General features: G+C 43.7%; 1 protein-coding gene across 6 annotated transcripts; it reads right to left on the minus strand.

Moving 5' to 3' along the window:
- Positions 1 to 246: 246 nt before the first annotated feature.
- Positions 247 to 26,121, minus strand: LOC140254779 (cystathionine beta-synthase-like protein). 6 transcript variants are annotated; one of them, XM_072341810.1, is made up of 18 exons: positions 25,999 to 26,105; positions 20,369 to 20,502; positions 19,555 to 19,739; positions 18,864 to 18,970; positions 18,168 to 18,302; positions 16,451 to 16,530; positions 15,205 to 15,339; positions 14,592 to 14,661; positions 12,903 to 12,994; positions 11,956 to 12,081; positions 11,431 to 11,515; positions 11,124 to 11,229; positions 10,346 to 10,420; positions 9,501 to 9,635; positions 8,452 to 8,560; positions 7,681 to 7,710; positions 5,526 to 5,610; positions 4,102 to 4,349 (listed from the first exon to the last, which is right to left on the minus strand). In XM_072341810.1, the coding sequence occupies exons 2-18, from the start codon at positions 20,408 to 20,410 to the stop codon at positions 4,240 to 4,242; spliced, it is 1,707 nt and encodes a 568-aa protein (XP_072197911.1). In that variant the 5' UTR covers positions 20,411 to 20,502; positions 25,999 to 26,105; the 3' UTR covers positions 4,102 to 4,239. The 6 variants fall into 6 exon arrangements, 4 of the variants coding, with proteins under 4 accessions (XP_072197927.1, XP_072197920.1, XP_072197911.1 ...); XM_072341800.1 differs by having other exon boundaries at positions 19,555 to 19,766; XR_011904309.1 differs by lacking the exon at positions 7,681 to 7,710 and having other exon boundaries at positions 247 to 4,349; positions 9,524 to 9,635; positions 19,555 to 19,766.

The raw sequence follows: 26,121 nt of genomic DNA on the forward strand, positions 1-26,121 counted from the left end.
CTTCTCCTTGCCTCCTCACAGCATGGCAGACTGGCCTCTACCTTTTGTATTCATTCACAAACACCTTTTCAATTGACCATGCTGGCAGCTTTTGGGGTAGGAACTTCAGTCGCATTACAGACCTAGCTCTGCTATTTCCTTCCCTATTCTACAATAGAGCCAGCCCTGAGAAACTTCTTACAGCCTACAGTCTAACATGCTTCCAGCTTGAACTGCCACTCATAAACAAACCAGACAGAGACACCCTGCAATCAAATAACTTTTATTGAATTCTTTACATCGTATTGCAAATGTTTGTGCAATGAATTTTTCCCAGCTCCTTAAAACATAAAGTCTTCCCTTTGTCATTGTAGTGTGCTGATGCTACACAGTTAGAAAGGCTGTTGGACAATGAGGGCAATACCAGGCAACTGCTAACAGTGAGCACAATGTGTGAAACACGCAGCAGAAGTTTTCAGAAACCATTTAGCAACAAACTTAGTGGACAGGGGACCAGTGTGGGCACTTAAAGGCAACTCAGCTACACAGAGTTCTGGAGTCAGCCATAGCTTGTGGAAAAAGCGGGAAGTAACATTGGTCATTACAACTTCAAAATGATCCTTCTATCACTGGTTGCTAACTCCTTGCAAAATGTACAGCTTCCATTGGATCAAAGTCTCCACGTGAGAAAATAAAAGTATTCTTGCAGAGTAAAGAAAAGCGAAAGGACCGATACTCTCCTACAGGGATACAGAAACACAGCATCAATTGTTTATATAAATAACCATGTGCAAAATAGTTTCCAGGCTGATGGTCTGCACGTGCTTAACCAGCACAAGTAAACAGAAGATGCAGGCACCCACTTCAGGAAAAAAAACGAAGACGGTTCTGTTCAAGCTTTAGACTCAAACTTTGGATTAAAGACTGAACAAACAGTGATGTCTTTCCTGGTCCTCACAATATTTGAAACAAAGATAGATGAGTAAAGCAGTAATATAGCCCTTTAGCTTCTCAATAGGATCAAGGTAGTAAGAGCACTTTCTGGTATGCAGAAAAGCATCACGCTGATGAACACTTGCATCACAGGAACTTCCATCCTGCAGTACTCCCTGTCTCCATCCCTACTGCAGGAGAGAGCTCTGGAAAGCTTTCCAGTCATTCAGAAACTCCAGTTATTTCCCCAGTTCCACTGACCATACAGGGTTGCTACTCTGAATAAGAGCAGTCAGTGAGCATTTCCTTGTGTCAGTTCAGAGCAGGAAACAGCTCCTACCAAACTGCACGTGCAGAGCAGTGCAGCTACATTAATTTGGGTTACTCAATTGGATTGCTTTCGACTCACAGACCTTCTTCCTTGCCAGCTCTGCTCAACCCTTCTGTTGTACAAACACTACCTGGTTTTCAGGACATGGCAGAGATTAATTTATGAACAGTAAACTATAGTAAAAAGCTAAAATCTTCACACTACCCCACTGTGTCAGAGGTAAAGCTGCCCATTAATCTCTGGCTTCCTCAACCTGAACATAGCAATCCTACTTCTCTCTTGTACTGCTCTTCTGAGAAGTGTGGCAGCTGCCTTCTGCCCGTCATCCTCAGATGTCTTGCCACTTGCTGTTAGGCTGGGATGTGGAGTTTTACAGGGAGAAAGAAACTGAAGTGTCCTCTTCCCCATAGGCAGGATCAGATGGAAAAACAGGGAGAAGAATCAGATAAAAAGTCAAGTAAAATTTTAAGAGCAACAGTAATGTCAAAATTTAGCAGCAGTAACAGCTACGGTTGTAGCAGACATTCCAGTCAGCAGTACCCAGTGAAGTACATAGGCTCTTTCACAAAGTCCAAGGATGCGGTGAAAATACAACCAAAGAAACAAGCCCCTCTTGGTGCTCCCAGGAAATTAACAACATATGAGAAAATACATCCAATAACATTTGAAATAACTGGAAAAAAAATTAAAGAAACCTACCATCCTCTACAACTGAAATAGCAAAGTTTTAGATGCTATGGCAGTTTATTCCAGAATCTTAGCAAAAGCTGTCTTAAATCTCACAGAGGTATACATAGACTAGATACAAGGAAGAAATTCTCTACTGTGACGGTAGTGAGACACTGGAATAGGTAGCCCAGTAAGGCTGTGGATACCCCATCCCTGGAAACACTCAAGGCCAGGCTGGATGGGGCTTTGAGCAACCTGGTGTAGGGGGAGGTGTCCCTGCATGTAGCAGGGGGTTGGAACTAGATGGTCTTAAAGGTCCTTTCCAACACAAACCACTCTATGATTCTATGAATGTAATGATTAAACCATGTTTTAAGGTAAGCATCTCCTGGTGTCATTCTGCTGTATTCTACAATGGATATTAAAGATGAACCATTCCTGGAGGGTGCTTCTCCCCAGTAAACCGAACTGATGACTCTTGCTCCTATGAAAACAATTTTAAAAGCTGAATCCAGCCACTAACAAAGTGTCAAAAAAGTGGATCTAGACTGTTTTCTGCCTGTAGAATAACCCACTAGGAATAGAGCATCAACCTGTTAATTAAATTGCAAAGCCACCTGCTTATATCCAAGTCACGGAGAGCAGATCACTTTGGTGACTTCTGTTTCCCTTCTCTCCTCTTCTGACTGCAACTTGGTGACTCCCAATTCCCAGCTTTTTTTGTTTAGTCTACAAGTCTCCATCATTCATTCTTGACAAAGTGAGTTCTCGGGGGAGACTGTGAGTTATACTACTTCATTACTAACCCTATTTCAAAAGGACAGTCGATGACTAAGGAAACAAACTAAGTGTGGAATTAACCTAGCTTCCATTGGTACATCATTAAAGAACTAACATATCAACCTGAGGCTTTATTACAACAAAGTTCTTTTTAGCCACAAAAAAAAAAGAAGCTGCCAGCAGACAAACCAACCCGTCACACTGCTGATGGGTTGGCAGCATCTCTGGTGTCACTTTGGCTTTGAGCTCTTGCCTACTTTTGTGTATCCTGCCTCCTCGAAGTCAGCATCACCTGACAGGCAACTGCAAAGGCTCTGCTTTATGATTTTCCTCAGCACTGATGTGGGACAGAGCTCCGTGATGGAGGACAGAGCACACCTCTCCTTGCGGCACACAGTTCAATTCCACTGCCACAGGGAGGCCAGCAGGGTAGAAAGAAGAGATAAGCTAAGAAACGTCACTCTTGCTGATCATAACTTTCATTCTTGGCAAAGGGTCAGTCAGAATACAGCGAGTCTTAATTAAGATGACGACTGGCCACTTTGCTCCTTTAACCATAGGGTGATTCCATCCATCATTACTTGTGTGTGGACGAGCTGCTACTGCCAAACTCCTGCAGCCACCAAAGTCAAACACAATAAAAAACCCCAGAGAATTAGAGAAGTCATTGATGCACTGATCTACTGCACGTGCCATTAAGGAGCTGCAGTTTGAGGGCACTTGAACAGGACTTAAAAACAGTTTATAGCTCTTGTTGGACTACCTCTGGCTCTTTAAAACAGGTATAAACGTAGATACAAAAGAGGCTGGGAAGCGAGGGGAGGGTCCTAGATGAGACAGCATCATTTTAAACAACCTTCAGGCAAAAAGCTCAGACTTTCTTTCTTTTTGTCCATGCTTACTTGAGGTATAGTTGGAAAGAAGAGAAAGGTCTGTCTTTGCGGTGAAAAATGGTGCACTGTGCAGAACAAATCACTACATTTTGTTTGTCAGCCAAGTCAGCTCTGTCTCAAAGGAGCTGGTTGAACCAAACCTCAAGCTTTGCTCCCATTCTACACTGATGTCACCAAAAGGGAAATACCTCCTTCCTCCTTTTCTTCACAGCCCAATTCCATGTTTTTGTTTCTGTGCTATACTGTCTATCTTAACAACCCTTCACGTTAAAAAATTGCTTTCCAGAGCTCTTCTGCTTTATAACTCTCTTTCACACATATTTAATGCATCTGAAATCATTTTCAAAAAGCCAGTCTTTGGACGCAACAGGTAAGGAACACACCAGTTAATTTAGGCAATATTTTTACACACGCACATATAGGTAAAAAAATAAATTGTCTTAAGAAATATCATGTAACCTGATTAAGAAACTTACTCCCAGAAAGTGTGCAATGAGTAGAAAGCACTTGCTGTAGAGCTGACACCAGGATCGCTAACTGCTTCTTTTCAGCATTTCAAAACAAACACCTTTAGAACAGACCTTAGAAATAAACCTGATTCTTTGATGGGGATTGCAAAATATTACTGGAAAGGTTCCCGACTGCTCCTTGACTTTAGTTCATCTTTCTTTCCCGTTCACGTGCAGTCACAAAGTTGAGCAGGTCAATGGCTGTAACAATGCCAAACACCATTTGCCGCTTACTGGAGGAGCCATCGGTGTGATCTATACAGAAATAAAAAGGGGATTTCAGCCACTAGGAGGCACATAGACACATCACCCCCGCCATTCATCCTAGCCAGGACATTGCTGATGTCCCTTTGTATATCAGAAAGGCTCCTTAATACAGAATAATACAGGTTTACAGAAACTGAAGCAGTATGGGAAGGATAGGGGTTCCTCACACTTATTTCAGCATGAAGCTTCAAATCCTTTGCTATAGAGCCTCACTTTCTTCACACATTTGTTTCTGCCACTCTGCTTGAACAGGTTACAAACTGATAACATCCCATTTGACCTAAGGGTCGCTAGAGTAGGATGCACAACACTACCTGCCTCAAATGCCCCCATCAAATGCAGGGTTAGCAGAAAATTACAGTACGGTACCCTTGCATTTACAACAAAAACCTTTTAAACACTCTGAGCAGTGCTACAATGAGAGCACAGGTTCAGGGGATATTTCATTATGACCTTAAATCTGGGAACCAAATGATCTGAAACATCCTCTGTCTCTTTATCTGTGGTCTAGAGTTCCTTGTTACTTTGGCCGTGCTGAGTTGCTTGGCATACTTATACTGTTTGTTAAGACAACTGGATTGTCTTGGACTCGTCATTTATTCAGTCCTTGTTTCGCTGCAAGCTTCCAGTGAGATTCAAGGTTATGTTAGTCAGCACAGAGTCAAGAGCACATCTTCAGGGAGATGAACAGGAATAAGCCCACATGTGATGACCATTCTTCATTTACGGCCACAACTGACATAACTACCCAGCCATACAGATCTGGTGAGTTGCGTTACTGTTTTCAGTCTAGTTTCTCATTTATGTATAACAATGCTATAACCTCCCTTCAAAGATTTTTCAGTCATTTCCAGTTCACAAAGAAAGCAGCGTAAAGAGTTTTGAGAAGGATGAAAAAGGGTACAGTGTGGAGTAAAGAAGTGTCTGATGAAGGGGAATAAGTTATGGGACATATTAAGTTGGCTTAACACTGACACTGGTGTCAGTGTTGACATCAAGCTCTTGCTATGCTTTATTAAATTTAAGATTTTACTTTAGAAGGAAAAAATATATATATATTGTAGTCAACCTGCGACATCTGTTGTGATAGAACTGCTTGTATTTGCTTCTTGTTGCCACTCTTACAAAGATGGCATCTTTCAAGGTGCAGTATATCATACTCACACTGAATTTGTTCGTGAACCACTAGAGCAAAGTGATCCGTTTCCAGGATATGAGAGAGCTTCCCCAAGTTGTCTTTCAGGTTAATCTGAAGAGAGAGTTACAGAACTTAAATTAAACAGCCCCTTATGTTTTCAGTGGCGTATAATCACCGTATACTCCATCTAGTGTTAAAGACAGTACAGCAGCGCTCACATCTAAAGAACTGTAAAACACAAACAAATCAAGGCTGAGTTAGAAGATCAGAAAGTTTTCTTCTTTCTTTTTTACCTCTAATTCCCGAGAAAATGAAACAAAACACAAACCAGTATGTGAAATTTTCATTCTGATTCTGAAAACATAATGCCAATACACCGAACAGTTGAAAAGGGAGAGGATAAAGAAGTGTTCCACGTGTAAGGAGAGGAGTTCCATAAAACTCAAGGTTATACTTGGTGATTTTACTCTAGTGAGACTGGGAACGAGCAAATGAATCGGATTATAATCATTGTGGAAGTGAATACAATCTGAGAACGGATCAGGGAAGAGCCCAAACAATCCCAAACCAAGGGTGAACATTGCTCAGCTGCACTGTGCTCGGGTGCAAATCAAGAAATTGAGAATCAAGAATTCATTTGAGTGTAGCAGTTCAACTTTGAGAAGACTAAACAAGAATGCACTCCACATTGGCCCTGCTGAAAAAACACAGGTCCTTCTGAAACACCCAGCTAATCATCTGCTGGAAACCTTTGAAAGAATGCACAAAACTATTCTTCCTCAATGATTTAAAGTACTCAGCAGCAGCAAGTTTATCATCCAGGTGACTCCACAACTACCAGCAACAATCACTATCTGACATACTTCAGGGATTAAATTAACTTGTAGTAAAGGTAAGCCTTAAACCACAGACTAAAAAAGCTTTTATTCTACAGTGAGCTCTGCTTGCAACTGGAGAATACACATCACCAGCATGAACAGTAGGGCTCGACTGGAGCACAGAACCCTGGTTTCCATACCAAGAGAGACTCCCTGCTGCCTGTCTTTAATGGACCAGCAGTCACGATCACTGACAAGCAGTTCTGTGCAAACTTGGGTTCAAAACCTGGCTTTGGAATTGAGGTTCAAAGCTCACTGAAGAGTAGAACCTCTTGCCATCTCGTTGTGAGCCATCAGTAAACATGTTCTGAGAGACCAGCTAAGCTAAAGGACCAGGACAAGCAGCCCACAGGCAGTACTAGGACTGCTATGAAGACCTAAGCATGCTTTGAAGTTTTAATGGAAATCTGACAGGACTCCAATGCTTTTTTCACCTGTCTCACTGCTACTCATTCAATCTCCCTAAGCATATTTTGCCCGCGAGTTTTCCAACATTTTAGTTTTTATTTTTAAATCTTTTAAGTCCTTACAGCATTAGCCTATATACATGCTACCAAGATACACACGACTAGGACTGCTTGTCCAAGCAAGTAACACAGTGTTATTCATGACCTTATAAATAAATGTAAAGGAGGCTCTCATCCACTTAGGATGCCAGTGATTAAATAGTTTAGGATGCTGACCAAAGTCACACCAGGAAGCCAGCTAAGGACCGCTAGGCATAGTGAAAGGAAAGTGTCAGAGTTTCCCACGTTGCTAAAAGACAGTTTTAACTTGGCATTCACAGGCTTAGGAGATGTCTTAATGACATATGCTATGGTACAGATCCTGGCTGCAGGATATCATTTCAGTGACACAGATGATCTGTTCTCCCAATTTCACCAGTGAACAAGCCAAATAGGCTTGATCAAAGCAGCAAAGAAAGAAAAATTCACAATACTTCTGAGGTTATGTGCATTTAACCACGTTTCTCCATCAAACCATCAATTCAAATGGAAAATAAATGAAGGTTGATGCTTTTAGTTAGTATGTTAGCAATACCACTGCTCTAGTGTTTCTCCCCTTCCATCCTCCACCAAGAAACATCAAAGCTGAAAAGAAATGGTTAAGCTGCTCTATACTGAAGAAGCATGAGAGAGTTCAAGCTGTCCATGGAAAAAAGCCACAACCTCAGAAGTGCAGAGAATTGGCCACTATAGCTAACACCGCTGTAGGTACACAAGCAAGTGCGCAACAACAGCCCCAGAAACTCTTAAGGTGTCCCAGTGAGGGAGAACATTGACCGAATAGCTTTGTTACGCACCACATTTCCACCTGATCCTTGATTATCTGCCTAGGAAGGAAAAAATACATTTACATTTGGTCTATAAAGAACTAGCATTTCATCTCAGCTTAATGAATTCTGTAGTTTGTAGACTGAACAGCAGCATGACAAATGCTTCCTGAATTCTGTGAGACTGTTGAAACTGAAAACCTGTTAATAGCTAAGTTAAGCATTCTGTGTTACGAACACATTACTCCTGTAAGCAAAGCAAAGCAACAGCAACAATACTCATACATTCTAGAAGAGCAATCAAATCTGGGAAGTTGTGGTCTCTTGCCACACTATATTGCATGGGCAAGTGAAATCAGTGAAATTCATGTATCTTGACAACAACAGCTTTCACTATCCATCCATCCATCCCTGTTCTAGGAAGACACCTGATAAAGAAGGCAAGCAGTTCCCTTTTCAGCTGATACAGAAATTATTTCATAAGAGCTGTTTTAATATCTCACTGTCTTTTCTGCTGGAGAGTCAATTGCTCAGACAAGTGCTGGGTTTTGGGGAGGGAATAAAGGACAAGCATGGGAGAAGAAAGTCTGCTGAATTAATAGAAAAGCCCAATATAAGGCTACAACACAAATCTAGGAGCTACTGAGTGAACTAGGTCAGAATTTAGCACGGGTCCATGTCTGCACTCAAAATCAGCTTTTCTGTATGGTCCTGGGTAAGGTTTACCCAATCTGTTGCCACTATAGTGTTAAGACATCCACAGTTGTACTTGATATTAAAGAATGGGGAATTGTTACTTACCTGCTTGAACTGCTTGTAGATTACTTTGCTGACTTCATCTGAAGGCTGCACTTTTCCAACAAGCAGTGAAGAAAGCATGTTACCTAGAGTAACCATGCCCAAAATCACCCTGGAAAAGAAGAGAAATAAGATACAGCTAGCAGTACAAGTGCCTTTAGCGTTCCTAGAGTTAAAAGCATCCACTTCTCAGTCAGCCAGCAGAAGTAATTTCAATTGTTTCATAAAGCAACATTATTGTTGGTATATATTTGGATTCTGTGTTTCTGCAGGTGATGCCTGAAGACCAGTTCTTAGAAATGGTGGAAATGCACAGAGTTCAGCAGGTGCAGTGGATGGCTGGCCCTTCTGAACAACTAGCTCAAAAGAGAACCTCCAGCTTCTGCAGTTGGAGGGCTTTTGAAAAGCAGACATCGCTGTTTTATGTCCTCATTTCTCCTTTTGAAAGGTATGACAAGGCCAAGATCACGCTCTCCTCAATTTTGCTCACTCTCCTTCTCCCTACAAGCGTAGTACAAGGAATGTAAAAAGGAATCCCTTGTGTTAGCACTGCAACTGGAATGTAACTGGGCAGCTCTGTTCATTATTCAGCCTGCCTTACAGCAGGTGCACAGGGTACCTGCAGCATATTAATCTGCTCATGATGTTCTGGCTTATGTGGAATCGGCTCCTCATTACATTGTAATACAGTGCTCTGTAGAAATCAGCGGAAGCTGTGGTAAAGATATGTAAGTTGGGCACTGTTTGTTTTAAACGCGAAATTTGGTTTTGTTAAGTTCAACAGCTGTCATAAAAACAAGGAAGCCAACCTGCAGAGATGCAGAGTCTCATACCATAATAAACCATTAGAAATTTATAACATGAGAGGTAGGACAGTCTCAGCACAACAACATACCACCACTGGTGTGGCAGCACTTAAGGCAACTTATAAGAACAACATTACTGTAATGGAAGAACATATTTTACTTCTATTCAACATCTAAAGACACGCCTTGGGACCCAGTGAGAGAAATGATATATACGTGGACGAATAGTGATATATATGAACATACCCAGATTCATCAACAACTGGTACCTGGTCGAACCCCTTCTCCCGGAGAATTTCAACAGTCTTTGCACAGGTAACAGTTGGAAGCACAGTCAGGGGAGCTGAGAGGCTTAACTCCTGAACACTGACGTTCCACCACCTGGGACAAAATAAAAAACAAACCAATTCAAGCTTTAGGGAGAGAAGAGAACCAGCTATTCACCTACTGTGGTATTTGCTACTATAAGAATGGCAAAAACCTACAAGGAGTGCCTTGACTCTGCCAGAGCCAGTAAAGGCTTCAAGGATTTACAGTTCTCTCATCAGCATCAGAAATTCATTCAGGTGTGAGAAAGTTTTTAAGACTGAAACACTTTTGTTTCATCTAATTCTCTGGATTACAGATGATTAGTGAAAAATAATAAATACCAGGCTCCCGCATTTGTATCTCACAAAGAAAGTTCCAGGCTCCTGCTCAAAGGGTTACATTTACAGGTATTACAGAGAGCAGACTATAGAAGATCCTCCCTCGGTTACACGGAATTGTAATGCTTTGCCATCACGATCTGTTGTTGGCAGGGTTCTCTGGATACTACTCATTCATTTCAGACGTAACCCTTTTCATTCAAAAGTTATTAAATACCAAGTTTTCTTCTGTTGCGAGAAAGACAATAAACAACTCAGGCAGACTTAATAAATAAATAGCCACAGCATGCAACAGCCAGACTTACTCACCAACACTGCAGCATGAAAGATTAACTAAAACACAAAGAAAGTATTACAAACTGCAGCAAGCTTTAAATTAGCAATTGCCATAAAGAGAGTAGCTAAAGAGATTCACGTGAATTCAAATGGATCTGACACTCTTACCAAGGTTTTTTGACAAGGTCCTCTTCTCTCATGAACCCTTTCTGAATCATCCATTTGTCACTCAAGAACTTGGACCTGGAAATTATCAGGCAATAAAAGGCTCATAAGCAGGCTGAATATCTAACAGGAATACTAATAACACAGTCACCGTTTACAGCTCACTATCACTAACAATTAAATCATAATTGAAAATAGACTATGTTTGCCATCCAAGCTTACCAGCCAGGCACATACTGATGAAATGTTCATAGAAAAGTGAATCCCATTGGAAATGAAGCTTCAACTACATCAGTCCCATGCGATATGATAGAGAGACTGCCTGGGACAGAAGAATGTTAGCATGTACTCAGTTCAGGTCTTTCTGTAGCCCATAGTCAGGCTGCCACAGTAGATGACTGCACAATACAGTGATGTTGTGTTGGATGCAATAGCAGTCATGTAACAGAAATGTGTACTGCTATGGACACGGGTCGAAAGAATGGCCAACAGCTTTTAGGAGATCCTTCTGGGAATGGAATAACACCAGTGGCCTCAAATAAATTAGACTGAGAGCAAATCTTTTCCATAAAGACCTTAACTAACCAGTTATGGGAGCTCTGCTTTTGTAAGGCTCCATGTCAGACCTTTTTTGTTTACCACAGAAGTTGTGCCCCGAGCACATTCCTTTCTTGTAGAACCAAGTTACTGAAGTGATATGCATTCAACTTGTCCCTGCTGTAAGGAGGTCTGAGGGACTGCCTCATCCTTTTCCCCACAGAGACAACAAGCAAGTTCTTACATGTAGTTCCTGATAGAGTCAGGGAGGATAACAACACAGCGCTGACCCTCCTTCAGCTCTTTGGCTGCCTTCACAGCTACAGACATTGCGCTGCCTGAGCTGCCACCTGGCAAAATGCATATCAGAGGCAAAACTGTCAGAATATATGTGGCAATGAGAAGAATAAAAGAGAGAAGGAGAGTCAGCAGAGGAGCCCAAGGTGAGGAAGACAGCTTCTGAAGCATAAGGAGGTCTCCATGAAGCACACAAGGCTTTAGCCTCCCACATAGTACTCAGAGAAACCCAAAGGATTCGTGTCTGCTCTTACCACACAGCAGTCCTTCCTCTCGGATCAGCATGCGTGCTAAAGCAAATGACTCCTCATCGTTGCTCTTGTACCACTGGTCCACCATCTGGGAGGGGGCAGGAAGACAGAAACAAGGGTCACTTTAAATGAGGAGGGATATGGAAGGGGTGGGGCTTCATAATGACACTGTAAATTCAACCCCATACTCTTTGAGCCAAAGGCTGTCCTACTGAGCTCCACATGCTTAGGATTCCATTCTACAAACACTAAGTAGAATTTTTCTGCCAAGGGAAGATGACCACATTAGCACCACAGTCTCCTTATTGAAATCTGTTGTAAGACAGCCAGTGAGCATCAACTTGTTTCCTCCCCCCTTGGAGGGCTTCCCAGGGACACAGCTTCTGCTCAGGACTACACACAGTCATACCACTTTTGAGGGAGAGTGTTAGATTTTATCCTATCTAATGCTTTCCCAAGTTTCTCCCTCCACCTTCACCTCACAACCAACAGATGGCAAAGGTCAGGAAACCAAGAAGCATGACTTACAGATCTATCCAACACTGTGGGGACAAAATCATATCCAATTCCTTCCACTTCATACATTGTCTTGTCCGTCTTGTTCAGTTCGTCCGGTTGAGCAAGGATGGAGCCTTCAGGATCAACACCTATAATCTGGAGAAGCAGTTTTTTCTTTGTGGCTACCATGACACAGTGTGTTCAAGAACACAGCTACTTAAACACAAGCACTTAGCTTCATTACAGCTGTTGGTGTCACTCTGTCTCCACACGCAGCCAGCTAACAGCAGACTAGTCTGCTGCTCACCTCTTCCTGGCAACTCTCACCTCCCCTCCAAGCAGAATGCTTTACTGCTTTAGGTTGGATATTAGGAAAAACTTATTCTCAGAAATAATGGTGTGGCAGTGGCACAGGCTGCCCAGGGAGGTGGTGCAGTCACCATCCCTGGAGGTGTTCAAGAGTCATGTAGATGTGGCACTGAGGGACATGGGCAGTGGGCAGGGTGGGGACGTGTCAGTGGTTGGAATAATGACTGAAACAGGATACCAACTTCCTTCTTGTAGTGAGGAAATCCAAAACTGCACACCAGTACACATATAGACATTGGTCTGTGCAGAGAAAGACTCACTTGGCAAAAAAACTCAGGCTCTTTAGAAAGAGCCAGAAGCCAAGCCATGGTCAGGGAGAAAGCACAAGGCTGCTGTGAACACCAGCAAAGGACATTTGTCAAACATCCTGTGGAAGAACCTGATGGCCAGTTTTCACCTGCTGAGCCAAACCTGAACTCCAGTCAATAGCAAGACCGGAGCATAATGATTTTAGACAGCATCTGAAAACATTTCTTTGCTGCTCCTACTTGCAACTGAAGAACTCCAAGAGCTTCTCTCAGAGACCCAAGGCAGGCTTACAAGGAATGGGATACACCAAGAAGCAGAGCAGTTTGAGGCTAGAGACATGCTTTAGGCTTGCCACTTACTTTGCAACCTGGACACTTCTCCTTCAACTTTCTGGAGATGCCAGTGATGGTACCTCCTGTACCAGCTGTAGCCACCAGCATGTCTATTTTCCCTGATTGAAGGTGAGAAAGAAAAGGAAGTCATGACATTTCCTGAGGATGATGGATTAAAAACTCACAGTCAAGTGTGGACTTGATATAGCAAAACCACAGAAAGCAGCAGAAAAGGGGCAAGATAAGGCTTTTAGTTTCCCAAGAACTGTATTATGAGATCACCTTGCTTTATCGCCATTTACTTTAAAAATAGCTTTGAAGTGTCCTTCAGTGGCCCAGCAAGGCAACAGTTTGTCAGGCTTCAAGCAGAGCTAAGAGGTGGTCCACTGTGTTGATGACACCTATACTTTTCCTGTAGCTGTATTTGTTGATAGAGAAGAATTCATTACTGAACTTAGAATGAATAGCTCATTATGTAAGCCAATTTACTGAATGAGCAGCAAAAGCAAAGGATAGATGTTCACTGAGAGAGCTCGACACTGCTACTCTCTTATTTCATATATTGCTTTGGTCACGATTGCCCAGCAGACTATCATAAGCACGGCAGTTCATTCTTCTGTCAGTGATCGCATTTTTCTTGGTGCATGCACTAGACAGTTTTGTGAGTAAAGCATATTTTAAAAGTCAGTTTGTATACAAAGCCAAATGTCTTTAAGTTAACAGAACAACACTGCACTAAGCAGGTTCAGTTCAGAGCAAGACTGGATTAATCTCAGTAATCATAACTGAGCCACTCTTGACCTATAAGGAAATATAAGTAGAAACAGGAGAGTAACAAAGCTGACAGGTAGAACTCATTCAGACTCCAGGTTTGCGGAACAGCAGTTTGTTAAATATACTCGCTTTGAATTAAAGCTTCTTAGCATATGTCACAGAAAGACAAACTAAATCTCTGCACAATTAGAAGGATGTTTTTTGGGGAGTCAGGGGGATGTAAAAGAACCCTTCACACAGTCCTCACTCTCATGAGAAGAAACCTAATAACTGAATTTCTTATTCCAACGATCAGGGTCCCATCAAAGAATTTTAACTGTACTGTTTTACAGGGCAGGACAGTAGCCTCCTATATGGTCTCTTCCTGCAGAATCACACTGAGTGCCTCCAATAGCTCTCTGGTTCCTCACCAGGGTGAGTTAGCCCAGCTGAAGCTCTCTGCTGCCACACCTCAGTCATTTCTGGTACTTCAGCTGGGCTGCCCAGTGCTAAATGGAAATTACCCCAAGAGAAAACTGGTCTTACTGGTGACAGCTGCTATGTAGAACACATTGTACTCTCGGGGTCTCCTGTTTTAAGGAGCTTTCAGTACAATGGAGCGTTCAGTCTGAGAATGTAAAAATACCTAATTCTGTGTTGTGAGCTGAAAAAAAAACACCCCAATCCTGTTCTTTCTTGCTACTCTAGGTAGTTTTAGATTTCTTTTTTTTTTCCTCATACATGATTTAAGTTAACTTTCTCCACCTGGAGAACCTTAAAAACAAAGCATCCATCTTTAATGGAAAACAGTTCATTAGTAAGATAACTGGAGTAAAGCAGTTCTCTAATGACACAACGGCATATGTACAGAATTAACCATCTCAGGTCCCATTCCCCAAGACTGTAACAACAAAGAATATGAAAGACTCATTAAAGAAAAGGCCAGCAGCAGAGCAGTCTTACCTTCACACTGCTGCAGGATCTCCTCAGCTGTGGTGTCATAGTGTGTCAGGGGATTGCTGGCATTACGGTACTGCATTGACAGACAAAAAGGCCATTCAGTAGACCAGAAAAAAAACATCTACATCATTAGACATTTCCAGAACATTATGAATGTTCTTCAAGCTCTGCAACTACTACATACACTTTCCAGGCTGTTTCTTTATCTATTATTTGGACCTACGCAGAATGGCTGCAGAGAGGTACATCCTCCCTAAATGAACTGGCATAGGGGTATTTCCAAGCTACCAGCAAGTCTCCAACACCAAAATCAGACCTGGCTGTGGGACAGTTTCTTTTAAAAAGATGACCCTTTTACCAATTCTTCCACAAGGTACTATCAGTTCAGTAGAGAAAGCCACATTTGTCTTTTCCACCTCCTGTAAACATAGGCTTACTGCTGCCCTCTAGTGAATATAACAGCTCACTACCCTGAGGCGCAGTGACCGCTTAGTGGGACCTTTTTCCTCTCACAGACCCCCACTACACTGTAGGAACTTTCAGCCATGGACATAAAGACGAACGCAGCAATACCTCTCGTTGTGACACACCTACAGCTCTGACACTTTGTTCTTACCTGGTCTAAGATATGTGCGTTGGGGATTTCATTCTTCAGCCTCCACGCTACACCTACATGAGATTCAGGAGAATCAAATCTGGCAGTAGTTGGGGTCCTCACAATCTCAGCACCCAGAGCTCTCAGGACATCCACCTGCAGCAAACAAAGACTATCAGGAAAAAAAACAGAAGCTTTTCCTGGGAGCTCAATGTCAAATTCCTGCTGCCATTCTGGGCATCTGAGTCTGTAGGGACTATTATTCCATACTGAGAAACCTCATTTAGGCAAAATGTTGTCTCCTCTTGTGTTGGTCAAATATGCTCTGATCTCTAACAATGCTACAGCATTGTTTTGTTTTTGTGGTTTTGGTTTTGGGTTTGTTCTTTATGTTTGTTTGTTTTTAAATCTAAATACAATGTATTTTTACCTCCTTCAAACACAGGCAGCAAAGGAGATTCACCGTGGCCCTATGTACTGCTCAAATACTATGAGGGCAAGACAGTCAGGCAGAGCAAGGCCCATCTTCAGAAGGGAAGCATTTGGTGCTCTGTGGACCATGGCAATGGCCACACATTACCTTTCCTTCTAGGGCTAGTAATGGGCATCCCTTCAGGGGATGATGTTCATGGCTGCTCTCATTTCTGCCATTGAGATAAGTGGCTTTCCTGATACTGATTTGCTGCTTTCATCATGAAGAATCAGATCTCTTCTCCACTCTCTTGTCCTCAGGTACAGTATCACCCTAGGTGGAAGCCTAAAAAAGACTTGCTCTAGAGCTAGAGGTTTTCTCCTTTCCACTCCCAAGATAAGTGGGCATTCTCTTTCCTGAGTTGTGGTGACACAATTCAGAACCTCGCCAGCATCTCTCAGTGTGTTAACTTGAAAGCAGACTTGCCCAAGGAACATTTGAAGCTTCAGCCATTGCGTTTCCTTTGCTCCTTCGCTCACTGGGGGTCAGCTAACCCAGGGACAGGTTGTCACTGCAATCTGCTGCGTAGATCTCAGGTTCCCTTGATAACTGTGATGACAGTTCCCCATCTGACAATGCTGCAGGCATGGGTCCTAAACACAACTCTGTCCATGGCTGTCCAGTCAGGATCTCTCCTAGCACTTGGCAAGTGCCCTTCAGCAGAAGTCCATCTGGACAGTAATTTGGAACCCAAGAGCCTACATCATTGCTAAAGCCACAGCACTCATTTGCATGAGGAACTCCATGAGTGCAAGCAAGCTTACTTTAAAATAAGAAATAAAAAGCAGATCTGACCTTCTCCATACTCATTTTCTCTGGCATCACAATGATACAGCGGTAGCCCTTCACTGCCGCAGCCAAGGCCAGCCCAATACCTGGAAACAAGCAGAGACATGAAGAGCATTAAGTGAGAAGCAACGAAAACCAAAACCCACAACTCCAGCTTAGGCATGCCTTTGCTTTAATCAGATTCTCAAAGAGACTTGAGTACAATGTCTTTAGAGGGGAGGGACAAAGTTTCTGACTTCTGAAGAGAGAAGGAGTTACAGATGCTGGTTCTTTGAGGACTGCAGCCCAAAGAAAGCTTAGCCAAGGGTGGGGAAAATGTATATTTATATACATATATATTTATACATTTATATATATTTATATATATAAATATATATATACACACACACATTTATATATCAACATGTGCTCATGGGAAAGCCAGTGGTCTACATTTCACCCCCCTCTTGTCTGTTTGCCATCTCTCCCTTATTATTCTGCATTACTCACTCAGCATTAAACCCCCAGTTTGCAATGTTCCTAAACTAATTCCTTTCTAAAACAACAAAATTTAGATGCTTTGTTTGATAGTGGCTGTAACGTATTACATCAACTTGTTACAACAGTGAAACGCCTAGATTGTTAGACACCTCCTTTCTAGTTTAAAAGTCTGCACTTCTGGTCTGATTTCTGCCTTTTCATCAGATCTTCAACTGCCTGCTTGAGCAGTTAAGCTCAGAATACCTTCCCAATCAAGATACTTACACCTGCTACCTTATCACTTCTCTGCAGGATGAAGAAACTGTGCCTGGTAACCCAAAACAGCTAGGGAGGTGCCATGCAGCCAATGAGCAACCTGAGGTAGGGCTGCATGGCACCTCCCCTGCTGTTTTGGGTACCAGGCACAGTATCAACATATGCCCATGATATAATCTACAGAGAAACTTGCTTGTCCAAAGCTGCCTCTGTTTCTGCATGGTTCAGGACTGTATAGGTATGAAAAACCCATATAAAAAAATGTCACATAATTCAAATACCTTTAAATTCTATTTAATTTCTCAAGGAGGTGGAAACAAATCCTTTTCCAGTGCATTACAAATAAATACAGGCATTAAAACTAAGTAAAACAAGACAGCACTGAACTTAATAGTACCAAAGCTCTTCCCTGGCCCTGGACTGCTTTTTCCACCAGCCCTCCAAGGAAATGCTGGTCCAAGGAAAACCTGTTGAAGATCTAGGAGTGCAAGGGCTGAGTCAACAAACAGTGCTGTAGGGATGCAGCTTGTCTCCCAGCTCAACTGCACCACTAAGGGAAAAGCCAATTCTCTGGCCAGGACAACCTCATCTGAGAGACTATGTGTCTAAGGACTCTGGGACTTTCCAAACAGAAGATCAGCTTTACACCAGTCTTTTGGGGCTCGATTTCCAACAGTTTCAGTTGAACTCCTGAATAGAACTTAGAGACCCTAGTGAATGTGGCCTAACGCTTTCCTTTAAATAAATAAATAAAGCTAAGAGCCCCTGCGAACAGACCTTCCTTCCTTGCTGTCCTGGTCAGCATAGCACACTAAAGAATTGTGTTGTTTTTTTTCTGGTTTTTATTTTGTTTGTTTTACATGAAAGGGAAGAAACACTGCTCCCCTCTGCACAGGCAGCCTCCACGCACCCATCTCAGGTCTGCCTCCTTCTGGAAACCCACAAGAACATCTTCCCCACTCTTAGATAGGACTTATACATCCCCTACCTGTGTTTCCAGAGGTTGGCTCTATGATTGTGTCTCCAGGCTTCAAGATCCCAGCTCTCTCAGCATCTTCTACCATCCTCAGGCTGATGCGGTCCTTCACACTGCCCCCAGCATTGAAGTACTCACATTTTGCCACTGGAAGCAAAGAAACCAAGCAGTGCTCTTAAACAGCAGTTTGCTGCTGACCCTAACACATCTGCAAGAGAGGCTGTTAACATATCTGGCACAGTTAATCACTCCATACACGGAAGCAGAAATGGGGATTCCCTTCACATGAAGAGCTCTATTCTATTCACATCACCAGTGGGCTTTGGCTCCAGATATCTCCAGTTTAAATAAAGGTTTCATTGAGGCCCTTTCAATCCTTTGATCATTTTCTTTGATCTTTAGTGACAACTTTGTGCACTAGTGAAAACTACAGATACTAGAAACAGTTAAAAGCTTCATACAATGCATACAAATCATCCTCAACCAAAGAGAGGGAGAATCCTTGTATCAAATGCAATTGGAAGGCATATTAGATTATCAAAACTTAAAAACCTGAAAATCTGCTGAATTAAAGGAATTTTAATTCCATTTTTTAAAGAGTCCCTGCATTCCTCTTATGCCCGAGTTCTACAACACTATGAAGCAGAACTGCCTGTGTTTCCAAAACAGTGTTTCTCATTCCTTTCTCCTGTCCGCAGAAGTACTCACAGAGTTCACACTTCAGCCCGAAGTGCTTCCCAATCTTGTTGATTCGCACCAACGGTGTGTTGCCAACTTTATTCAGGATGTTGGGCAGAATGTTGGGAGGCTCTGGCCTGGCACACAGACAAACAAAGTCAGCAGGCAGCTCACAGGGTAGCAATGCAAAGTGTTTCTGATGTTTCATTACACCCAGCTTTCTCCCCTTCCTATCAGACTCCAACATTCTCTTAAACCAAAATATCTATTAGATATACATTTGTAAGACAAGTGCCTGATCCAGAACTCTAGGATTAATCATACATCAAGCCAAGTACTGAAGCAAGAACTATGTGCTCTGAACTTCATCCTGGCACAAGTAGCACGGCACTGCTCACAGTCAGCTGTTTTACAAACAATTATAGCACAATTGTTCATCTAGTCAGATAACTGCTTGCCAGGTTACTTCATGTTATCTAGTTCCAGTGCATGCAGTTTCACATCACTTAACTTCTTTGGTGCAAGGCTCTTTGCATGCTTCATGTGGGTTCTTAGTTTTGTATATGCACTGAACTTAAGAAGCACCAGCATACTTACACACACCAGCATACTTACACACAAACAGCTAAATCAGCCACCTTTTGTTAAATCCATATAGCACTGAGGTGACCAGTGTAAGTCCTGTGCTGAAAACTAGCAAGCAAAGAAAATTAACGCTTACAGAGATATATGACGATGGGGGGAAGCAGAGATGGGTTTCCCAAGCTTCCACGTGCATTTGCTAGGTGTATCTGGACGGATCCACTTCCTTTCCTTCTCGTTAGTCTTACAGTCCTCAAGGTCTGTCCCACCAGGGAGAAAGTATTTGCCAGAAGCATGAGGGCACGAGTTTGTATCTGGCTTGGCCTGGGAAGGAAGGGAATGTATTTCATCCTTGAAGAGAAAAAGATTAGTCTGTTGTGATGCATATGTCCTGATGTAACAAGGCTAGAGTATCTCTTGAGCATATCAAAACTTGCTCAAGTTCTGCAGCACAGGCAACCCCTCACTCAAGTAATTGCCCTGCAACCGGCTACCACAACAATAGCTAAAAATTGTGTTACTCATCAAGAGTCTTTATTCTTGGTTCTGTTTCTTTATCAACTGATCTTTCTTCTCCAGCCTTTCAGCATGCATTTTTTTTTCTGAGGGCAGCCCACCCAAACAGAAATTACCACAGTGCTGGTTTTCAAAAGAGCAGCGTGATCTTGTGGGAGACACATTTGCTATAGAAAAAGCTAGCCCCCAGAAATGAAGACTCTCCTGTCCAAGAGAAACAGAGGAAGACTACTCCGTGGCTAATTGGAAAGTGGTGCCAGAAGGCTCCATGGCTACTTGTAATCTTGAAAACTCTTGCACAAAGGCCACTGATCTCCATAGCATCTGCCTCAAAAGGATTCCAAACCCCCGAAAACTAGAAATTCCTCAGAAAGCAGACAGTTTCCTTAAATTCTCATTAGAAAGATAAGCAACCATCCCCAAAGATCAAGGTGTACCTTAGATGCTAGAACAGGCTTCTCTGACATCAGCTTCTCCATTTTCTTAGGCAAAGGCACAGTAGACTGGACTTTCTTTGGGAGAAAGAGTACAGCGGGTCACACAACTGGAATCTTCTTCAAAAATGCAGATCCTGCAAATTAAAAAAAACAACACCAAAACACTATCAGGAAACAGCCTCTCTTAGGAAAATGATACTCATCCCACTTTCATGGTGGTAGGAGGGGAAAGCTGCCAAACAAAGCGAAGTTGAGTAGTATGGGCAGGATAAAGAGAGCCACGCAGCAGAGGTACTGAGCAAAAGCAACCGAGGGCCATCTGAGCCCCGTTCTTCCTGCATTTCCTATTCTACCCCCTGCCCTGCCCACACAGCCCACCTTCGTGAAAGCTACGGAATATAGCTCTTTGGGATTGTCTGCACTTCTGTAAGCTTGGCAGCCAGAAAGAGTAATAGAAAATACTTCAGTCTGCAGGATATACTCTTGCGGGGACATCAAGGGTGAAAGAGCTGTACAGGGCAAACACCCAAAGATCCTGTATACAATTTAGAAAGAAGCTCTGAACAGGAACATTTGCAGATTTCCCTTCACCCTTGAGAAGGAGATCAAGCTCATAAGTTCCTCCTAACACCAAATTAACGTTGAATGTGCAAATACAGGGATGTAGCACACAAACACTTCAGCTATGAGGCAGCACAGTAAGCTGCTGGGTGACTGAGAAATCTGTGGAAAGAAACTAATTTCTCCTACCCCAGCCATCTCCCTTACTATCACTGAAGGCTGAAGTCTGGCTGAAACATCACAAAATGTGGTTTTACTCATCACTTTCTTTGCAGAAGGATTCATGGCTCTTTGTGTTACTGAACTGTACCAGACCTGGAAAGGTTCTCATCCCCGCACTTCTGCCAAATACTTGCAAAACAGACATAGCTTAGACAGGCAGTGTTGATGGTCTGCTGGCAGACTGGAAAACATCACAGGATCAGTGAACTTTAGCATTTGATCCTGCAAGTTAACGTGCACCACTAACCACTACTGCTTTATACATACCTATTCCTTTCTCACATGCTGGCTTGAAGAAAATGCTCATGGCATTTAAACTGCCTCCCTTTAGGAAAGAAGCCTCTGGAAGTGCCAGCTTTCAAGACAAAAGCTTAACATAATTCAACATCTGGACGTAAGAACTTCCATGCTACCAAAATAACGCCATTTTACTTTATTTGGGCTGATATATGCTCGAGTGCTGCAGCCTCTATTAGACTACAGATGACTACATTGAGAAACGCCAGTCCAAGGAGCTCATATACCATCAACATACACAACTTAACACTATCAGTCTTTGTTGCTAAAAGTGTTTATTCCTAGCTCCAAAGCAAGCCTCAGTTCTATTTCTAGGAGGTGCCTGGCTCACAGTTCAGAACAACAGCACTTTTTTTAGTAAAGCAGAAGTATTGAGGAAATATCAAACTCTCCCCAAACCACATGTAGGTGCTCAAGATGGTGGATACAACATTGGGCACAGATGCTGGCAACAGTTGTAAAGCCCACCTAATAAAGATACCTCGCTGTGAAAGGATCACACCACTTCAACACATGGGAAGGTAACAGCAACAGCTTACAGTGAGGAAGCACATTTTATTCTTCCCTGTTCATTGCAGGGGAGTTGGATTAGATGAACTTTAATGTCCCTTCCAACTCAAATGATTTTATGACTCTATACTCTTATAAAGGAGAGAGGGGTGAAAAAACAGACTTTAAGTCACCACATCTTGGTGTCCTGAAATATGGTCCAAGTATTTAGGAAAAAAAGGGAGAGAAATCTGTGGCAGTAGAAATTTCAAAGATCTGAAGAAGTGAGCACTTGTTCTTTGCACTGCCTGCAGGAAAGCAGTTAATGTGGTTGTCTTTGAAAGCTGCCTTTTGAAGGAGTCCCTCTAAGATAGATGATGACAGCATCATCTTATTCCCTCTACTATAAGGAAAAAAAGTAAAAAGTTCATAAAAAAAATCCACTGCTGGAAACAGCCATCACTACCTGAGCTAGAAAAAGCAGGCATTGAGGAAAAGCTGTATTTACTGCCTTCAACTAAGGTATGAGATTCTCTCATGTGTTTAGAAGAGCAGAAATACTTTGATGCTTCATCAAAGCTTGGTCATGGGGCTGGAACTTTCAACAAAAATGAGGCCAGAGAGGAAAAAAAAACCCTAACTATAAGCAACTAACTATATAACTATAAGCACCGCTAACCAAAACCTTGTCATCCAATACCAACCTTAAGCAATATCATCCAACAGAATGAACACAAGCCCCCATTCAGCAGTTCCCTTCAAAATGCTTTATTAGGCGTGATTTTAAATGACCTCACATTCATCCACTTCAAAGCATATAGGAACACACATATACATTTATAAAGTCAAATTCTAATCATGGTAGCAGAGAACCAGTCACAGCTATGACCCCAAACATCCTCCTGGCACTTCCAGCCCAATCTAAGGCAACTCTAGCAAAAACGGGTCAGGTGTCTGCATAGGACAACCAGATTCACCCAAAGACACGGATATACGTCCGGACACAGGAAGCTCATGAACCTTCCTAGTGGGGTCAACCTTGGAGGAAAAAGGAAAAGGGACGAGCAGAAATTACCAAAACAAAAGACAGCAACTTCTTCACTATCCTGACTGCTTTCTCAGACCAACAGACAGGGGAGAGAAGACAACAGTCAATGTGAATGAACACTGCTTGGTATACCCAGGGGGGGAGGTGAGCTGTGGAAAGGGCTGCCCATCCTCAGGAGGAAACTTCTGCCAGCTTGAACAGAGGTTTGCCATTGAAGTAAACACTCCCAGAAATTGCTGGGGATGTGGGCAGAGCCTGGCTAGAAAAACCTGACTAACTTCTGCCCTTATATCTGCAGAGCACGCAAGGCAGAAAAATTAGAAAGCCAAATTACACACAGTCACTTAAACCTAAAGCAGGGAGTGGACTGGGGCACAGACAGATGTAAGAGATCCAGAGAGCCTCGTGGAAAGGCCACACCTCAGCATCAATCCCTACAGGGAACCCAAGAGCCGAAGTACTCCTCAATTCCTACACAAGGAATTTACAAGGAATAGCAATGAAGTCCAGTGGGTGAAATTAATCCCTGGACAACCTGGGTTGAACTCGATCCACAGATGTTAGGAGCTACAGTTTCTAAGGCTGTTTACAGTATACCATGTCAGCACTAATACAGACATGTACAGAGTATCATGTGTGCGAGAACCTAATTAACTCCAGTCTTGTCTGAAGCCAAAATTAAGCTGTCTAAAGGCAGGTGTACAAGATGCATCAGAGGGAGATGCCCTAAGGGCTGACTGCTCAACCAAAGATGAGATACAGGATTCTACCACGTTGCAGCCTGAAAATGGTAAACTTTGATGCTAAGCAGGTCTGCGAATGAGTAAATCACCTAAAAGCAGTTGTTCTGCTTACTCTGTGGTACCACAGGGTCTTGGAGAGCTGGAGGATCTTTAAAGGTTACCATAAGTAGCAGTATATACACTGACTTTGGAAGCTGTTTGAAAACACCATGGCTGTATTTCAGTGAGGCAGTGGCACAGGCTGCCCAGGGAGGTGGTAGAATCACCATCCCTGGAGGTGTTCAAGGATGTGGCACTGAGAGACGTGGTTAGATGATGTGGTAGAAAAGAGCTGGCAGTTGGACTAGGTGATCTTAGTGGTCTTTCCAACCTTAGCAATTCTGTGATTCAGGAGACTATCAGACAGCTGAGTTTTTCTCATGGTGTTTTGCTACTTGTTCAGTAGCAGCCAGCTATCTCTCCCATGTCAAGGGACTTGGAATAACGGGATATGAACAAACACTACCAGAAGGAATAGATGCTGCAAGAATCAAAAGCCTCATCTCAGTGCACCCACACAGTGAGGACTCTTCTTTTTGTGGTTGGACTGGTGCACTCAACCTGCTGATAGGAACTCTGTGGTCCTTCCACACCCCTGACTCTCTAGGACATCACAACTTCAACCGCAAAGCACCTCACGTCACTCTGGTAACTGTTGTGCATACAACCAGCCAGGGAAAACATGAAGCTTTCCTTTTCCTCACAGAGGAACACTGTGAGCAGCCCTGAAGAGGTGTGCTGTCCAACATTGCCTCCACTTCCTGCCTGGGCTCACATTGTAAGACGTGAATCTTCATTTAAAAGACCCGAGGAGCAAATCAGCACCGGAGAAAAGGCTGGAGAACATCCCATCTGGATTTTTACCTGCTACAGCCACAAGTTTTAGTATTACTTCCCCATCTCTCATTCCCTCAGCCCAGGGGGCACAGCCCACACCCAGCCTGAGGGGATGTTGCTTGTCCCTGTGGCAATGCCCAGAAGCCACGTGTTCTGAGCACATCAACAGGGCCTTTGGCAGACATAGTGCACCTCAGTCACAGAACTGTAGTGAAGATCACCTCTGGAGATCATCCAGCCCAACCCCCTGCTAAAGCAGGTTCTCGACAACAGATTATGCAGGAAAACATCCAGGTTGGTTTTGAATATCTCCAGAGAAGGAGACTTCATGACCTCCTAGGTGGGCAGCACGCAGCTGCCAACAGCCAGGGCTGGCCCAGGCCCTCCCAGCAGCCGGCTGCCAGCAGCAGATTAATTATGTACCTGAGTTGGCAGGCCTGCAGCAGGGCCCCAATGACCTTGCTACCACCACTGTTTTTAGGACTGCCCCTGGCTTGAGGTAAGCAGGTTTGGCTGTGCCCAGAGGATGCCACAGGGTAACAACAAGTTGCCGAAAAGGAGGGTGTGCCAAAACAGTAGGCCTCACCTAGCATCTCTGCCTTCCTCTATTAGCAGCCATCCCACTGCAGATGTAACCCAGCCACAAAACAACATGCTCTGAGATCTCACTGAAGGCCCTTCCTCCCCTGGCCCAGCTTTGGCCCATCTCCACAGCCCAGGCTTTCCCTCCTCTGATCAGGAGGAGTTTGTGAGAAGGCAGGGCTCGCATCTGGGCTCAGCAAATAGCCTTGTTTGAAAGGTAAATACATACACGCTGAGCAGCTCAGCCGGAACAGGGCCAGCACGCTTCCAAACTTCCACAGTCATAGACTTTGGGGTGAGGAAGGTGAACAGGAGAGCAGCCACCTGAGGACAGGTGGGGGGTCACCTACCAGCCAAGCAGCGCTGGCTCAGCCATATCACCATCGGTATAATTAAGGTTGCTGCAAGCGTTAGATCTCGCCCAGCGTGGCAGAAGGAATGCACGAAACAAGAGGCAAACAAAACGAGCTTTTCAGACTGGCTGGTCCCTAACAGAAGACCGACCCGTAGGAGACTCCGACGGTAGCAGGGAGAAGCCCTAAGGCGAGAGTAAGGAGCAGCAGCATGCCATACTGGAAGCCATCCTGAGAGCAGCCTTCTTCCTCCTCCTCCTCCTCCTCCTCCTTCCCCGCCCCGAGCCCAGCCTGCCGGGAGCATCCCCAGTCCTCCTTCCCCCAATCTCCGCACTGCCCATCCATTCCGATTAACATCCCAACAAAAAGCCCTCCACCCACGCGGGCCGTCCCGGGGCTGATGCAACGACGGGCGTCGACCCCTCCCACCCCCTCCCCCAACGAGATCCGCCACCTCACCGGCGGGGAGGGCGCTCCGGCGACGCCGCTGCAGGCGAGGAGAGTAGCGCCGTCCGCCGCATTAAGAAGAGCCCGGAGCGCCTCGGCTCCGCCCCTCCCGTTAACCCCGCCCCCTCGATGGGG

Source organism: Excalfactoria chinensis, chromosome 1 (genome assembly GCF_039878825.1).
Source record: "Excalfactoria chinensis isolate bCotChi1 chromosome 1, bCotChi1.hap2, whole genome shotgun sequence".
Taxonomy (NCBI): Eukaryota; Metazoa; Chordata; class Aves; order Galliformes; family Phasianidae; genus Excalfactoria; species Excalfactoria chinensis.